Source organism: Cottoperca gobio, chromosome 16, assembly GCF_900634415.1.
Source record: "Cottoperca gobio chromosome 16, fCotGob3.1, whole genome shotgun sequence".
NCBI lineage: Eukaryota > Metazoa > Chordata > Actinopteri > Perciformes > Bovichtidae > Cottoperca > Cottoperca gobio.
Genome location: NC_041370.1, coordinates 8663800 through 8683411, shown reverse-complemented (window position 1 = coordinate 8683411; position 19612 = coordinate 8663800). Strand labels below are relative to the sequence as shown.

Genomic DNA, 19612 nt, shown 5'->3' with positions numbered 1-19612 from the left:
TTTTAATGATCACATAGGTATGAAATTTGCTCATCATATGCATTTCCTCAAGTGCCAACCTCAGGACACACTTCCGTATTATTTACTAGTACGGGTCTAAAAATAGAAAGATCGTCATTATGTATGTACATATCAACTGTGTATTCAATAAACAAGAGCCGAAACAATAAATATATTAACAGTTCAATTGATTGTAACTAATTTGATGAATGATAAACTAAAAATAAGTTTTTAAGAAATGCCCAACATTCCCATGTTTTGCTTTTTTGTCTTCTATTATCACAAACAATATTTGTTTTTTGGCAATTAGACAAAATGAGACAAGGGAACTTTTTTCCCACTATTTTGTTGATTCAGTTTTAAACATTAAACAATTATCTGATAACACATTTGGGGAGATAAATGAGAAAAGGGAAAATACTTGTTAGTTGCATGCAAACAGAAGAAATGGTCATCACATTTCTACTCCCTTAAATGAAGTGAGGTATACTGTAAACAACAACATTCTGATTGAGATAGTCCATCTAGATTATTAATTGTGGGTAACACACCTGATAAATCTCAACTCTACTCAAACATCTTTTATCACGATAAGAAACACTGTAGTAATGTTCAGACAGTTTTGCAGGTTGATCTTTGTCGAACATCATTGAGGTGGTGCTGGGTTACATTTATTATCTCCTAAGTATGAAAGTATTTAAATAAATATCAGTAACTACAGTAAGGTGAGTGACACTGTCTGTAGCTCCCTCCAATAATGAACACGAGGCCGAGGTCTTGTTTTAAAATACGGGGTTTATTCTCATCCATTAACATCCTATCCAACCCTGTGAGAACTGGGTTAAAACAGAAAACATAGAAGTGAACAATATATCAATGCTGCTAAATCACACAAACATCTAACACTTAGCACAAACACATACAATCATGTAGCACGTGGCATGTAGCATTCATATACACACATAACATTCAACTCCAACGCAGTTTCCCAAACATTATACAAACATACCTCGTAGGCTGCTTGTCATCTAGAGGGGCTGATGTCTTAAACTACATTTATTGAGCTTTATACTCGAAGAGGTCGCAAGCTCACGCTGTGCTGCATCGGTCTGGAGCCGTGATCACCAAGTGCATCGATTAAATAAACCGTGTCACACAAACACCGCAGATTAGCTCCGCCTCTATGAACTTGTACCTTAAAAAGGTAGGAACCACAATTAAAGTGCAGTACAACTACATAAACAGGGAACACGTGAAGACCGTTACACTCCCATCACTTATGATTTCCATAAAATCTTTTAGAAACCCAAATGTTCTGTATATGACATGAAATGTAAATTTGTATTCAACTATAAGCCTATGAAGTGTAAAGGGTGAGTGAGAGTTTTAGTCTGCTTCCAACAGCAAAAGCAGTCTTGTGGATAGGCCTTTCGAGGTAGACAGGTATAGAGATGCGCCTTCCCTTTTCATCGAGGGTAGAGTCGCTGATAAGCAACTTGAGCCTTCATACTCTTCCATCCTCTCCTGGGTACACTTCCAAACAGTCCATGCCGCAGTAAGTGAATGCAGAGGTTGCTTCCGTTCGCTCTTCAGGGAGGTCTGCCATCCTTTGTTGTTCAGTGCCTCTCCTAAACTTCCTGCACCTGTTGCACCTGTAAATATGAGATGACACCGACTTGCTGCAACCTAGGATCAGTATGCCATTGTATCGGAGCTCATGCATGGTCATTCCTCTTCCTTGATGGTACACTCTCTCATGATAGTGCTTACAGAGTAGTGTTGACAGGTGACTGTCCTTTGGAAGAACTACTGGATGCTTCACATGTGAATGTCCTTTGCCTTGGTGTCATAAACATGGGCCTTTCTTAATGGCGGGCCCAGCAGGAGTTTTATTTTTCTGTGTGTTATTTACAGTTCACGATTCTGGATTAGCTACACATGCCCCATATCATTAGAACGCTTAGAATCTCCACTATTTAGATTTTGAGATCACAATCACAACAGCAGGTACAATCATCGCCTCAAACTAGCAAGCAAAATCATAACTTTGAGCCAACTCTTCTATAAAGCCTCCTCAATCTTGAAAAATCAAAAAAAAAAAAACAATCCAGTGTCATTTCCAAAGCTCCAATAGATCGATTCCAGTAAAAATATTTGTCCATCCACACCATAACGGGCATAAAAGCCCATAAACAGCTGTTGCAATTTTTTTAATCCACTAGTCGCTGTGTGTGATTTTCATTTATCCTTGCTAAAAACTTTAATTTTCATGCACGCAGCTCTGCTCCGACGATTCCAAGATGGAGACAAGACTCTCAGCGTTTGATTACCACTTAATTTGAGACAATAGGAGCTCTCATTCCTTATCTACAGCCTTCACTAGCCAATGAGTGTCAACTTAGTAAGGAAGTACCAGCCCGTCTTCTTTTGTTTACAGACCGAGCCTATAGCAACCGAGTCTCCGGATGACTGGCATGTCGTGTAGCCAATGAAATTCTGAACATAAAATTGTGCCACTATGACGCGATAGTCCGCATATATAAGATGCATGACACGTGCGCAACGGAGGTTGTTCTTTCGCAGCGTCTCTTGCGTAAAGTCGGCATTTTGAGATTCACTTTACGCTGTTGAAGAATTTGTTTGTTGACCCACACAATTGCGAATTGTGACCTAAAGGACATCCAGTCAATTGCTGACTTTTGCTCACGGACAAGTGATGAGTCTGCAGCGGAGGAGTCAGAGGAGGACAGCTCAGTGAGCCTATTACTATATATTTTTGACTTAATAAGTTAGTTTGGGCTTAGTTTGAACTATAAATGCTTATCTTGTTGGTTATTTTTTGTGTGCAAACAAGTGACAAAACTGTGTGACGTATGCGTGCGACGCCATGTTGGTTGGTATACAAATCAACAATGGAGTCTAAAGCCAACAACAACACAACTCCGACTTCTTCAAAGTATTGTGACTCTCTGGCGTCCTCTGCATAGGCAAGATTCAGAGAAAAAGTCCAAATTTGCAGCCGTGACCCGTACACGCTAAAGCCGGCGGATTATATTAAGGATTTGGAGTCATTACTGCCGATTGACAAACGCCGTGGGCAACCAACACACAAATGAAGGCATACAAGAGCTTAGATGCTTATACTTTCTTTGTTTCTGGCTGGGTTGGTAGTCTTCTTACCAAACCCCTGAGAGATGACAGGGTGTTCGTCCATGCCCATGTAAATCACTCTCAAAGAGCTCGAGATACACCGCTCAAGTCGTGGTTTGTGAGTGAGGTGAGGTCTTAAAGTGTTCGGGTATATCATAAGCGCAAATGTTTAACGTAAACATTGAAAACATAGCTTTAGCAGATATAAAGTGCGATCTATTGATTGGGCTGATAAGGGGGGGGGTTTATGCATGCATTATAAATGCATTATAAATGCATGCGTTATGCTTACTTGTGTGCGTTCCATTACCGTTGCTTTACTATGTCAACATGTATAGTAATATGAGTTGTATTATAACTATTTGAACTACATATTTCGACGTGAAATTAAACTATTGTCTCACCAGTGAGTGTACTTACCTGTGTGGGGGAGGGAGGTGTTTGCCCCTTTGTTTCACCTGAATGACTCTTGAGGTGTTAGGGCTGAGCTCTGGGGGAAGGGTGTGTGTGTGAAGTGTTATTACCCCCATGTTTCCCTGTGTGTACCAAGAATTCTTTTTGTCTATTTTGTAGATAACTTATTTCTTTATTTTCACATAATAGACACAGCTTGTGGACACGCAGTTGCATTGGCTACAAGCTGTATGTCGATAATTTCTATACAAGTCCTACCCTTTTCCGGGACCTCCTCCAGAAGATGATCTGGGCTTGTGGAACCATCCGCACCAACAGAATTGGCTCCCCAAAGACAAAAGAGAACAGTCTGAATTCTAAATCTCCCCGTGGCAGCATACGCTGGTTGAGGAAAGACTCCCTCCTTTTCATCCAGTGGAAAGACACGAGGGAAGTCTTCATGTGTTCAGCACTCCACACAGCGTATTCAGGGGACACAGTGCAGAGGAGGGTGAAAGGTGCAGATGGGCAGGTGGACGGTGAAGGACATCTCTGTGCCACCATGTGTGAAGGATTACAACCGGTACGTACTACAGATTGTTTTATGCCCTTATGAAATGTAGTAACTTGTTGACTTGATATATTTATGTTTTGGTACATTTCTCAATGTTGTGGTTTTTTCTTCTTCTGCCCATCCAGGTGCATGGGTGGAGTGGACCCGTCAGATGCCCTGATAGGATATTACAAGGTCCTCCACAAGACCCAGAAGTGGTACAAGACCTTTTCTTTCACTTCATGGACATTGCTATTGTAAATGCCTTCCTCTTACAAAAAGCCATTGCCATTGGAAAAGGTGCGAGGCCGATGAGCCAGAAGGCTTTCAGGGAGACCCTTGCCGAGCAGCTGGCACAGGCAGGCTCTGCTTCCGCAGCCACACCCGTACTGCTGCCTCCTCCACCCAGTCAACATCACATCGCTGGGAACAGCACAGTTGGACGGCTGAAGTGCAGGCTGTGTTTCGCAAAAACAGCAGTAAAGTGTGCCTCCTGTGATGTGGCTTTGTGCTTTGTAACGGGGCGGGACTGCTACAATGCCTGGCATGATGAAAACAACCAATGAGGAGGGACAATGTTTACTTTGTAAATAGTTTGTCAATTGTTCCCATTTGCTGTGTTGTTTTTATACTCTACACTTTTTTAAAGCTCTGGTTGACTACTCACAATCTCTCCCACCTTGACTTCTCCACCTGGTAGCTTTCTGCCAAAGAAGGTCTGGGCCTGTGAAACAATTTGAGGTTACAACTTGCTGTGCTGTGAGACCTCTGGAGGCGTGATCTGTAGGGTTCTCTTCAGAAGCCCTTTCGTCAAAGTCAGATTCCAGCACCTAGATGACATCTGCAGGTGAGACTTCTTCAATCTGTGTTTTACAGACAGTGCACTTCGCTTGTGAGGTTTGAAGAAGACTGGATACTTACTCCAACCATATCTTTGACATCAAGACATGGATTGCCAAAGCCGACAACACTCCAGCCCAAGTCTGTTCTGTGCAAAGGGCTGGTTTTCTTCCCCAGGCACCACTTCTCTTGGGACGAGGGCTTGAGGACAATTGTAGCCAATTAGCAGGCCAACATCACAGCTTTGCTGAAGCGCGATCTCATCTGCGATGTGTTCAAGATGGGTCCATACCTTCGCAGTCTCTGGTGTGGGAATATGGTCTATTTGCAGGGATAAATTCTCTTGAGTAGGTTACTGGCAGAGGTATTATCCTATCCAAGTAGAATCCTCTCACTTGGAGACCAGTTAGCTTCCTACATGACACAACTGTGTTTCTTGAAGCCATTGTGGAAAGCTTCAGCTGCACTGCTTCGTTCTTTGTATGGAGAGCCTTTGCTGTTTCTTCAAGGATGAAGGTTGTGTCACTCTGTGTGTCGAGGAGTACATACACAAGTATTTCACGGTGTGGCTCACTTGTGGCTGACACCCACACTGGAATGATAGTGGATGTATGAGTGTCTTTAACATTTTGAATGACTCCATTGGATATTGCCTCACATTGTGTACTTGCTGCTCTATATTGTGGCGGTTCCATTTTCCTTTCGCCATCATACTTTATTGTCATTCTTTCTTCTCTGGTACGATTATCATGGAGGCAAGTTGGATGTCTTTTCTCATATGTTTCTGTTACATTCCTTGGAGCTATGACCAGATTTAAACAGCTGAAGCACAACTTCTAACAAACCTTACTTGTTCAGAGATAGTCTCGTCCATAAATTTGCGACATTTGTGGAGACTGTGGCCTGCCCTTTCACAGAAAACACAGCTTGTGGTATCTGCTCTTTCATCTGATTCTGTATCCAATACATTTGCTCCAGGACCTCTGTTCTTTGAAATGTTGTTCTTTTTGCTTTCACTTGGTTTTAGAGCATGGAGAGATGTTATTGGGTTACAAGCGATTTTGGCTTCACGTGTTTGAAATTTAACAAACTGACTGAATGTTGGGCAGGTGCGATTTTGTACTTCCATTTCTACGACCTTTCTGTTTCAACTTGAGGTCAGTCAGTCTGGAAGTTTAGCAAGCATCTTTTGGTTTTCGTTGCAGTCGTTGAGTACCTCAAGTCCTCTGTCAAGCTGCAAAGGAAGTCTGAGAGCTCTTGAAGTTCTACGCTGCCTTTGGAGCTTATCCCTGGCCATGCGTCAAGCTTATCCCTGAAGGCCTTAGCGATGCGGAATGGATTACCGTACCTCTCTTAAAGGATGGTCCATGCAGCATGATAGGTTGCATCTGTGCCTAGCATGAAGTAGCTCACTATGGCTCTCTTGGCGGGTCAACCCACATACCTTCGTAGATAGTATATCTTTTCTGCAGCTGGTATGTTTTTCCTGTCACTGAGTATATGAAAGGAGACCTTCCAGTCGTTGAACCTAAGCAGGTCACCACTGAACGTTGTAGGAACGGGTACAGGTAGACGACTTGCACTGATTGACTCTGCAAGAGCTCTGACGAGAGCTGATGTACTGTCTTCTTGCTTCTGTTGTGGTACAGCTTGTGGTGGGGAGTGGTGTTGCAACTGACTGATTTTAAGTTTGACTTCTTTTACAACCAAAGGAACATGTTGATGGAGCAGATCGCTAATTTCTTCATCTGAGCATACACTCTGTTCATAGATTTGATGTCTCGCTTTGGCAGCCTTTAGCTTCTTTATCGTCTCTAAACGCTCTAGTTGTCTGCGCTTGGCTTCCAGCTCTCGTTGCCGCTCAGCATTTTCTGTCTCCCGTTTGGCTCTTAATTGAGCATCTTCATCTTCACATAGCAGTACTTCTAAAGTGGCTTCATTTGCAGCAATTTCAGCACCAGCTTCTTGTCTTTTGAAGCAAGAGAGAATTGAACTTCTTGATGCATCTCTCGAGTTGCTACGAGAATGAGCAGAGGACTTGGTGCCATGAGAGCTAATACTTCCTTTGTCAGAGGCAGCAAACTTGCATAGACTCTGTCTGCTGTTATTTTCTTCACTCGTTACCTTCATCTTCTCTTGTGTCTAGTTAGTCTCTTGCAGTCTTAATGATCGTCTTTGTTACTGCTTCACGTGTCTACTCTGCAACGTGTGTCATGGTCGGGAATATCAATGAGTCTCAACTCTTCATAAACAATACTCACATACATTGAGACATTGCTTACCTCAGTGATGTATTCATGTAGCAGGTCATTAAGAGCATTGATCACTCAGCGCTTGTTTGGCTTCCTTTGTGACATCTTTCCACTTCTTGCTTCTAGCTCAAACTGAAACGGTCTACAAGTCTTCTTACTTGCATCGTGCAGTTCTTGGCCCTTTTCCTTTAACTTGCGGACTCTTTGGCTCCCTTGTGGCTCTTGTGTGGAAACGTTCAGTTGCATGTGGTTGCTCGTCTTCAACTATACTCACTTTATCACTCTCAGTAGGAAACTCAAGCTCTGACATTTTTACTTTGTTTACTTAGTTTGATTTAACTTGAATATTTCCTAAAGCTAAGTAGTTAGTCTGTTTAGATGTTATCTTTAATGTAAAGTTAACATTCACCCTTATATGCACTTTGTGACTTAGTCTGTGAATATTTACAACAGATACCTTAAACACAATATCAATATTAACAACTTTAAACTTCAATTTGAAAGGATAAGTAAATAACTTCAGCACACATAAAACAGTGCAAATGTCATAGTCTCTTTGTATGGCACTTTGGGTACACTAAGGCAGTGATTTTCAACCAGTGTGCCGCGACACACTAGTGTGCCGTGAGAGATCGTCAGGTGTGCCGCGGGAAATTATCTAATATCACCTAATTAACCATTGTCGGGTGTCTGTGCTGTAATAAAGTGTAACAGATAATGTAATACTCTTCTATTTCAGTGGGTGGCAGCAGAGGGCGATAAATGCCTGTAAAGACAATAGAGTTAGTGCTGCACGACACGTGACAGTTTGGGATCTCAGCAAGACGAGCAAGTGACAGTGATGGAGAAGTTTTTGAGAAGGGAAAATGCAAATGCCGAACAGGGCCCTGGACAAAATTCTGACACAGATGAAGGCCCAAGTATGAGTGGTCAAAAGAAAAAAAGACAAGACGGTGAGCTCGAGGCAATACAGCGAAAGCTATCTTTCATTTGGATTTACTTTCACCGGGAATGCGACAGCACAGACGCCGCTGTGCTTGGTGTGTGGTGAGAAGCTATCCAATAGCGCCATGGTGCCAAGCAAGCTTAAACGCCATCTCCAAACGAAACACCCTTCCGTTCAAAACAAGCCGATGGACTATTTTGTACGCTTACGTACAAACAATGAGAAACAGGCAACTTTTTTTAGAAAAACCACAAAGTTAAACGAGAGAGCCCTCAAAGCTAGCTACCTTGTTGCTGAACTCGTAGCTAAATCAAAAAAGTCCCACACTGTGGCAGAAACATTAATACTGCCAGCTTGTAAAGCCATTGTAAATGAGATGCTCGGCCCTGACGCGGCCAAAGAGATAGCTAAAGTGTCTCTCTCAGATAACACAATTGCCAGACGTATTGATGACATGTCTGCGGACATCGAAACTGTTGTTTTGGAAAAGATGCGCATCAGTAAGAAATTTGCCTTGCAACTTGATGAGTCGACGGATATTAGTGAACATTGTCAGCTCTTGGCCAACGTGCGTTTTGTGGATGGAGAAACCATTAGAGAAAACTTCCTATTTTGCAAGGCACTGCCAGAAAAATCATCAGGAGAGGAAATATTTCGGGTCACGTCGGAATATCTTGACAAAAGCGGGCTTACGTGGGAAAACTGCACAGGTGTCTGCACTGATGGAGCCGCAGCCATGGTCGGGCGCATCAAAGGCTTCGTAAGTAGGGTCAAAGAAAGAAACCCAGATGTTATTGTTACGCACTGTTTTTTGCACCGTGAGGCCCTCGTTGCAAAGAATGAAAACCTGCTTACAAGCACTGATAAAATGAACGGATTCCGTTTAAAGGTGCAGCTCTGGCAACAACATGTGCAGCGTGGCAACCTTGAGATGTTCCCGCTCACCGAGAAACGTCATGATGGCAACACTGCTGTAATGTGCGAGGTGATTGGCACACATTTGAAAACTCTCGAGAAGTTGTCATTTTATTTCTCTTCAGCCTTCACAGAATGCCTTGACTGGGTTAGGGACCCATACAGCTCAGCATCCGTTGCTGGAAAGGACATGACTTTAAAGGAGCAAGAGGAACTCATTGAACTGAAACAAGATCGTGGTTTAAAGCTAAACTTTGCTGATCTTCCTTTGGACAGTTTTTGGTTATCTGTTGCCAAGGAGTTCCCCATTCTGGCCAACAAAGCTATTTTGAATTGCTCCGTTTTCAACCACATATCTATGTGAGCTGAGCTTCTCAAGCTTGACTGCCGATAAAAACGAGAAACAGAGAGAGACTGAGAGCTGTTGAGGAAGAGCTTCGTGTGTGTCTTTCTACCATTCCTGCCAGGATATCCATTTTGTGTTCATCGAAAGAGGCCCAGGTTTCACACTAAGTGAGTATAAATACATTTAGAAACTATATTATTAACTATATGTATTGTATGTACTGTGTTAGAGTGTCATTTTGGTTGGTGGTGTGCCCCAGAATTTTGTAAGTGTAAAAAATGTACCGCGGCTCAAAAAAGGTTGAAAATCACTGCACTAAGGCACCTGGACCTTCCAGTAGTTGTGTCTTGTGTTGCTGTGTAGATGGCTGCTACAGATGCACACGCTGCGACGGAGAGGTCACGTGCCGTCCATGGATCGCTGCCGAAGCGCGCCGTTTTTCTCGTCTATTCACGCAGAGCAGTCTCGAGTTCTCGCTGTAGTTCCCTCCATTAATGAACACGAGGCCGAGGTCTTGTTTTAAAATACGGGGTTTATTCTCATCCATTAACATCCTATCCAACCCGTGAGAACTGGGTTAAAACAGAAAACATAGACGTGAACAATATATCAATGCCGCTAAATCACATAAACGGCACACTTAGCACATAGCACGAGCTAACACATACAATCATGTAGCACGTGGCATGTAGCATTCATATACACACATAACATTCAACTCCAACGCAGTTTCCCAAACAGTATACAAACATACCTCGTAGGCTGCTTGTCATCTAGAGGGGCTGATGTCTTAAACTACATTTATTGAGCTTTATACTCGAAGAGGTCGCAAGCTCACGCTGTGCTGCATCGGTCTGGAGCCGCTGATCACCAAGTGCATCGATGCAAGTGCAGTACAACTACATAAACAGGGAACACGTGAAGACCGTTACACTGTCGTTTAGCAGACCACTCGGCACCACCCGGTGTGTACAGAGAATATTACAAGCACACTCAAGAAATTAAAACGACTTTCAAAATGAGGCATGATTTTATTTACAGCTTCATGCATGAACAACACAAAACCACTGTGTAGAGGTAACAGAGGTTTTTACAAACACTGTCTATCATCAAATATCAGGAAGGGTTGGATCGAGGATTACAGTTTTCTTTTGATGAAATTGTATTAACTACCAGGAAAACCTACTTTATGCATTTTATAGTTCCTTTGCGATCACAAATGAATGAATCAGAAACTTTTAAATAATTCATATTTGGGGAATTTGGGTGTCTTCTGTCAGACAAAAGTTGTTCATGATCTGTTAAAAAATGCCAATCTAAAATGATACTATGTGACAAAAGGAAGTAATTTCAAAACTACTTTAAATTCCAGTCAACTCAAAAACTAGTCCTAAACATATTATTGAGATAAAAACAACCGCAATAAATGGAAATAAAGATGCTCCCACACCAAAAAATAACATGTTTTGAAAGCATATATTTTACATTTACGGTTCTGTATTTTATATACCCCTGTAACACTCCCACATTTCCTATAAAATACTTTATTATTTAATCCCTTTTACTAAGTTACTTTGTAACCTCGTAACAATATGTAGCAGTCTTCATAGTAGTCACATTTGCATTAAATTACTCAGGTGACTACTCGCTAAACATAAGAAAATACTTATAGTACCTATACTCAAGCAAAAAAAGAATTCTGAGCCAAAACAAATCAAATCAACAAATGATATAAGATAAAACGTCATCTTGCACTACACAAAAAGATAATCATATCTTCATGAAACAAAACAAAACGAGAAAGGAAAGAGGACGTTAGGAACAGCTCAGTGGTTTTCACTCTTGAACCTTACTTGTTGTATTTTTTATTTAAAGTGGTATAGAGTAGTGGGGGCACTAACATTCTTAGATCGGGTTCAAGTCAGAGATGCACTAATTGCTATTTATTTTGCCAATTCCGATTTTTTTCTTTCTTTCAAAAGAACTATAATTGACAGCATACACAAACTTTTTTGTAACTTTTCTTTAGTGAAAAATTGAAGTTGAATGTGTATGTTCATAATAAAACATTGCCTATTAAATAACTTAAATCTCAAATTATAAGTGCTCCGGGTTACTGGACAGTTAGAATCCAAGTGAAAATGAATTGTAGTATATCCTACTTTATCTTCAGGGAAAGTAAAACAGGTGCAACATATCTATATAACACATTTAATGTAATTTACATCAAAACTCACGACATGATGTGTGTGTGTGTGTGTGTGTGTGTGTGTGTGTGTGTGTGTGTGTGTGTGTGTGCGCGCGTACACAGCATAAAACCATCATGTGTACATTGGTGCATCTCTAGTTAAAGTGCATCATATCTGAAACTACTGCTTCCAGTAATTTAATTGTTAAGGACTCACAGTGAAAACATGATGGGAATGTCTACGAGTGATGTGAATATTAAATTATATCCGTCTATTTTGTTGGCACCAGGGAGAAAAATGACAACAAACCTCGAGGCAAATCCTGCATAATACGTGTGTCTGCTTTTAGTAGCCTGTTTGACAAGCAGCAAACCAAAAATAGATCATCACATTCGACCTGTAAAAGGAAGTGGTTGGGAATTTAAGAATGTATGAGCCACTGACTAGTTTAAGAAAAGTTATGTCCCTGTTCATTACTCCATTGTTCATACGTGGACGTCAGTCCATTTATCTCTGTAAGACCCTCAGTCACAGCAGTGTTTGATGCCTGGGCTCTTTTTGTTTCTTTTATTGGTAGACCTGCACATGACCATGCAAGGAGGTGGTGTTCCCCCCACAGTCAATATACTGGTACATCTCCTGGGAGACCTGCTCCGCATGGCCAAAGTAAGACGTGGTCACCGTCACCCTGAAAAAAACCAAACACAGAGTCAACTACTGTACATCAGATAACAAGGTGAGACAAGTGCAGGACGACTGTCACCTCTAAATCCTGCAGTGGCGTTGAAAAGCAGAAGAGAAACTACCTTTCTGTAACAAGTTCAGATTTGAGTTTCAGGAGATAATAAATATTTCTCTGAGGGAAGAACATTTTGGTTGACTTGAATTGAGATAAGGAGATACAAAGAAGTCAATTTTATCTATATAGCCAAATATCATAACATTTCCTCAACGGTCTTTACAGTACAATCTGTACAGCATACGATAAGAAAAAATGGGGACAAAATGTAAGAAACCTTAGAAAGAGCAACAGAGTAGGGAGCCCTCTCCCAGGACGGAGAGACGTGCGATAGATGTGCTGCGTAAGATGGTGGTAATAGTTTTTTCGCCGCATTAATTCATGACCATGACATTCATAATCTTGAAAAGTCAGCAGGCTTGTTAACTATGTCTTCTTTTTATAGTATTAGAGCTTAGTCTGCTAACTAGTAAGGTGTGTAGCTTATAAGAATTAATTTCTTAGCAGTGGCTTGCTGTAAGCAGTGCTGCAATGATCAGTCATTCAAAAGAAAGATAATTATTATTTTGCTTTATGCATATCCATATCTATGTTATAGTTGTGTTTCTTTCCGTTTTCCTGGTAGAGGCAGTTATTTGATTAGAGGCAGATAGATACAGACAAAAGCACTGGTTTTTTTTGGTTGGATAAACACATCTTCTATCGCTAAGTGCATTAAACGGAAGCCTCACAAGTGGTCTTTAGAGCATTATGTTCTAGATATAAAACCCCTGAATTGCAAGAGTAGGCGTTATGGTACCATTTTTACTGGAATTCAGTCTAATGGTACTTGGCTAGAAAGCTGTTATTTGTCTTAGACCAGAGAGGATTAAGTGGACTAATAAAGATGGTTTCTGCCTTGGAGAAACGTTTGCTGAATTAGTTTGAACGCGAGCGTTGATGTGCAAATGAGCAAGGCACCCAAAGGCCCGTGTTGTTTCTGGGCAGCTCTTCAGTATGTGTGAGTGTAACTATGTGAGTGTGTGGAGGACAGAGTTGTTGAGATTGATATTTATGTATGAAAGGATAAAAACACTAAATACATATTGACAGTATATAACACACAGTTGATGTTATTCAAACCATTAGAATGTGGGATGTAATGTACAGTAGGCCATACTTACTGCATCATGACCACTATGTTGTGAACTTTAATGGTTGGCAAGGTGCAGTAGTCACTGTAAAATAAAATTGTGGTTTGAGATTTAAAATGATATATGATATATGAACAGTATTTCTCTTTGTAACTTCTCGATAGATACTTACAACATGTAACTCATCTCATCAGCAATGGTGGTGGGAACTGTGTAGTCAATCTGCAATAATCACAATTCATATAAAGCATACGAGGAGAAAAATTGTGTGTGTGTGTGTGTGTGTGTGTGTGTGTGTGTGTGTGTGTGTGTGTGTGTGTGTGTGTGTGTGTGTGTGTGTGTGTGTGTGTGTGTGTGTGTGTGTGTGCGAGAACAGTCAATATTTCAACCCACCTGCCGTTCATCTAGTGGTATGATCACTGAGCTGTTGTTTAACTTGGCCTTGCCTATCACCGTCTTGGAGAACTGCACTTGTGCTGTGATGTTGGTCACAGATACGGTGTAGTAGTTATTATTGGTGATGTTCAGAGTGCTCTGCAAGGAAAAAGGATAAAAGGTGTGAGACTCTGTTTGATGTAAAAAGCCCCCACGTTAACTTGTAGGGAAAGAAATCATTGTCGGTATTACTCATTTACAAATTTTAAACCTGCAACTGACTTTTTGTTCACTTGCGGACAACGTAAACAAGCTGTAAACACACAACACTGACATATTATCACATTAACCCCTATGGGGAGTATCTGGCTCTTTAGCATGATACATGCTCCTCAGTATTCACCAGCTAGTTGCTAACTTAGTCTGTCTGCCGTTTTGTGTTTAACTGGTTACGTACAGAGGGGAGAATTCATGGATTGCGCGACTTCTGCGGCCACTAAACCTGCACAAATAAGACTAAAAGAAAATGTGTAATTCTCAAAGCATCGGCAAAGGGTAATATTCATCCCTAATTGCGCTGCCAAGCAAATAGTGTCTTGGTGCTCCTCTGCTCTTAGCACGTTTTTAAATGAGGTATTACGCATACATTTGACACAAAATTGGAGCCTTTCTATGCAAATGAGCCTCATTGCAAAAACAAATTCACAAAAATCAGCACTAACACGCAGTTACAGTGAAATATTAGCTTCCTCAGAGAGTGGGTGGTAACTACAGCACATTTATAGGAGTGTCACACAGAGTTCCCAAAGATAATGGCTTATTAAATCCCTAATACAGTTTGCCTCTGCATCTCATCGTTCAGGACCTGAAGATGAAAGTTTCATTTTTATTTTTCTCTCTGCTTTTGTTGTGCACCGTGTTCTGGCGGAAATGCAACATTTATACTTTGTAACATGGATAACCGCAATCAGACGCAAGAAAAGAGAAAATTGTACTCTTACTGCAACATTTTGTTTTACCTAAACACAAGCAAAATTATTAAACTGTCCTGCATGGTTTCATCAAGTCAGGAGAATACGCCGACGCAATCTTACTGTGATGTTGAGATAAACGATGCGTTTGTCCAGGTCATAGGAGACATAGGCGGACTTCACTCCCACATAGGAGACGTCAATAGAGCGAGGAAATAGGAAGAAAACAGCCAGGCCAGAGAGCAGCAAGCAAAGTGCCACTGATATCGTGACATACAGCTTTCTGCGTGAGAAAGAAAAGAGAAGTGAGACACTAAAACCAGCGGAGGATTTCAAAGCTACTGTGTGTTCCTTGACTTTCATCATGCATCTTGAAAAAAAGTACACAAAGTTCAGACTTACGTCCTGCTCGGCCTGAGCCTTTGGTCGCTGTATGGAATCAGAGCCACAAGCTGATTCTCTTGACCTGTAGAATAATTCAAAGAAAGGAAAGCAAAGGAAAGCTGTGTCATTTTACTGTTTGAAGGAGTAGATGTTGTAAGATTTGCGTTGTGCAACCCTACTAAGAAGAAACACCGCCATATCTTGCAGATTACATTTTTCCCACTTAAAATTTTAAATACTTTTTCTAGATGATTGGATTTATTCTTAAACCACTAGAACAAACAGCTGAATAAGTAATGCAGTATAATTTTATGCATTGATGAATCAGTTCCTTGGCTATAAATAGATGTAGGGATGTCACAATACCAGAAATGTAGACAACAGTAACAGTTCAATTCCACAGTTCTGGATACCACGGTAAAAAACTAAAATAAAACGATGAAGCCCATGTACTTCAACATACACTCCTCTATTACTGTTTGCATACTAGTTATTAGGAAGTTAAACAGGTTATAATTCCTTCTCTAATATCTATTTTATATTTCTGTGAAAACTCCTTCGAACAACTGTATTCATTCACTAAAACTACATTTTACAAGATTAGATTTGAACACATCATGATAACGTTATAATAGTCATTTTTCGACTGAATAGAGCTTGAACGCATCTTAATTTAACTTGATGGAACTTCACGCTAGCAGGACTTTGCTGCTCACCAGCTGCTAACAGCTAAAGTTAAATTGCTCTGCTCCTGCCAATTTCAACACAGATTTATTGTTCACAGTGTAGCATTATCAGGGAACAAATGAGGTGCGTCCCCTGGCTGTGTTGATAGTGAGTTAACTGCGTCCCATCACATCTTCTATCCTCCCAGGGACGACATTAGTCTCGAGTACCAAATACTTAGTACCATCACGTTTTCAGAATTTTGGCATTGACTTGGCACTGAAGTATCAGTTCTTGGTACAAGTACAGGTACTGAGTGTAATGACATGACATTTCTAACTGGATTGCTGTTGTTTCTTTGTTCTTCTCTTGATTTTTCTTGTAGGTTATTATAGATTTGCTACATTGGTGGTTTATGAATTTAGTTGCACACATAAAAAGGCGTGAAACGTGTATTTATATTCAGACTATATTTAAAAATATACAATACACTGGCATTCTTAAACTGGTTTATATGCACTTTAAGTTTCTTATGATATAATCTTTACTGAAATATGAATGATTCTTTTTTCTTTCTTTTTTTTAATGTACCGTAACTTCAAGCGCGGCTGAAATAAATGGTCAAAGGCCCTGTCATCCCAATGTGGTTGCTGTCTTTGCCCCAATAAAACGGTGTAAAAGAGGCACTCTTGTTCAATTCTGCCAGTTTCTCCTCCTTTTCCACAGTCCAAGAGAACAGAGAGTTGTCCCTCCAATCCTATACGGTTTCCTTCTGTTTGGTACTGTAGACGACTCAGTTATTATTTGTTGACAATATTCACGTCATTAAACTATACTATTTGCATGAACCAAAACTAAAAACCTACGATGATATATACATCAATATGATCAAACGATCGAGGTCAAGGGAGCGTGCCACAACGTCAGCAAAACGCTCATGACAGTGTAATTGCTTGAATGTTGTTTAGTGTAAGACTGGAATTAGACACAAATAATACCTAAGTATACATTTTTTATGAACTTGAAGTGATTGTAGGTTATTTAGTCATGAATATTTAATGTTATTGAGAAATATTTTACGTTTTCAGGGGCTTAACGGGCACTTCCCTTGAATATAGACGTAACATTTATACCGAAGGTTTTACCTCGCGGTATTCTGCCGGTGCCCTGACATGTCGGGCATGTGACGCTGTCCCGTCCAGTGAACTCCACGTAGGGGAACTGGGATACATCTCCGTTCTTTCCATCCTCCTCGCCGTCTCTGTACTCTCCAGAAGCTGCCAGGGCGTCCTGACTTTCGTCTTTGGGGTTAGCCAAGAGAGAATGGAACTTGCCCATAGTTGCAGCTGTCTGTACTCAACACAAAAGATAGCATGAGCAAAGGGGAACTGGTATGTAGGTACAGCAGGATGTGCTGACTAACCACATGCCTCACAGCAGCTTGAATGTGAAATTGGACCTGGACGGTTTCCAGGAAACATTTTCAAGGAGAACAAACTTCAACTGGTGCACTGTTCATGAATAAAAATCATTTAATACTTCAGAAATAATTCAGCTGGGACTTGGAGTGTGCTGCTCAATAGACACCAGCCTGTGACCTTTACTTAATGTACTTGTTTTCATTCTCTATATAAAGTACTATCTAGGGCTATTGTCAAGAATCTGGCGATACAATACGTATCATGACACAGGGGTTACAATTGCAAGGCAATATATTTTAATGTAATTTTGAAAAAACTGTCATGGTATGAAGAACATTATGCTTAAAATCTGAGGAAAAATAGTATAAGTAAAAGTAAAATGTTGAAATCCTTTACTTGAGTATTTGCATGTACTGCTACTTAATAATTCTACTCTAATTCGATTAGATTTTGTAGGCAAATATTGTACTTTTTAGTCCACTACATTTATTTGACAGCTTTAGTTACTAGTCACTAGTCAATCCAAATATAAATCAATTATTACAGTATGATGTATTACTATTGATTAAGCTGCCCAGCAGTATATACAGTCATTAAAATGAGCTCCACCTTTACCAGCTGCAACAATAAAGTGATGAATACATTAATGCATCACCAATAATAATAATAATATCATTATATAATTCAGTAACAATATATAAATCTGAAATGGGCCATTGTACTTTTACTATTGGTAATTAAAGAATAGACTATTAGATTTTTGATACTGCTAATACTTTTGTACTTTTACGTGAGTACGATTTTAATTGAAGGACTTTTACTTGCAAGTGAGTATTTCTACATTGTGGTATTACCACTTTGACTTAAGTACTAGATCTGAGGACTTCCAGTAATATGAACCCAAACACATCATACGTAATGAATAATGTACAGTGAGCAGGCCATTATTGCGAAATTAACCCCAACAAGGGGTCTTGAATTTAACAAAGCCGTGTAAGAAATAATAGTAAAACACAGCTGGGGAACATTTTACTGCACAATGAGTACTTTTACTTTTCATACATTAAATTGGTTTTGCATTAAGGCCTACTTTTTCTCACTTTACTTGGTTGAATGCATGACTTTACTTGTAGTGGAGTATTTCCACAGTGTGGTATTAGTACTTTTACATAAGTAAAGGATCTGAATACTTCTTCCACCACTGTCTGTTGATGATAACTGACAGTATTACATGAAGTAAGCACCGAGACAACACCATGCATCTATTTATAACACATGCCACCGACACACCGCAGGTTGTTGCTCAGGATGTCTGTTGTGTGTCTGTTAACAGGCCGCTACTGAGCCGTTGAGCCTCAGCCAGGAAGACAACGTACCGGCCGGAGCAACACAGCTATAACGTCTCCATTGTTGCTATCAAAAGCGATATTTCACATTTAAATTTGGATTTCAACACAATCAGCAAACAGTAGTTCATTTCGTCGCGTAATCCTGACATTTAATAACGAACACGTCGTGCGAATTAATAGTGATTGTGAAGGACAATCCGCACCGCATAGACAACGTCAACATAACCGTTAAATATTCAGTAAACTACGTGTTGTTTTCCCGTTAGCTAACGTCTTACCTGGTTTTTTGTTGTGTGTTTTACTTGTTTGACATTCGTTGTATCGTCGCTGTTTGTTGTGGTTCAACACACCAATGGAGAATGAAGCCCACGGGAACGCCTCCCTCCTCTCCTCATTGGACTGGCTTACGTCGGGACACGCATCATGTGTGTTTCCTCCGTGCGGACCCTACCACCTACAAAACAGAGGGGCATTCACGGTTAGTCAGTGCTGGAGAAGTATTCCCTTTCTTTACTCAAATACCACACTTTAATACTACTCTTAGGTGATATTTCACCTAATTAAAATACTACATTGTAAAAATACAATTTAAAGTACTGTAAGTAAAAGTAATCATTATGTAGAATGGTCCATTGCATTATAGTGTACATCACTTTAAAGGTTGCAGCTTACTTCATATACTGCTGGGTAGCTTCATCAATAATAATACATCATCATTTATTAGTTGATTGATCTGCAAAATGACTAGTAACAATAGCTGTCAAATAAATGTAGTGGAGTAAAAAGTACAATTATTGCCTCCACAATGTAGTGGAGTAGAAGTATAAAGTAGCATACAATACAAATATTCAAGTAAAGTACAAGTACCTCAAAATTGTACTTAAGTCAAATAAATGTAGGTTAATTAGTTACATTCCACTACTGCTTAAAAGTGTAGGTAAAATAGATACACAAGTAACTCACATTGTATGTTAAAGGTCACTGTAAAAT

General features: G+C 40.2%; 1 protein-coding gene across 1 annotated transcript; it reads right to left on the bottom strand.

The window, feature by feature from the left end:
* Window positions 1–10406: 10406 nt before the first annotated feature.
* Window positions 10407–19050, bottom strand: tmem106ba (transmembrane protein 106Ba). The gene is made up of 8 exons (XM_029450974.1): window positions 18901–19050; window positions 16998–17202; window positions 15205–15268; window positions 14926–15085; window positions 13850–13990; window positions 13629–13678; window positions 13487–13540; window positions 10407–12272 (listed from the first exon to the last, which is right to left on the bottom strand). Exons 2-8 carry the CDS (start codon window positions 17188–17190, stop codon window positions 12152–12154), a joined length of 783 nt encoding a protein of 260 aa, XP_029306834.1. The 5' UTR covers window positions 17191–17202; window positions 18901–19050; the 3' UTR covers window positions 10407–12151.
* Between the last annotated feature and the right edge of the window lie 562 nt (window positions 19051–19612).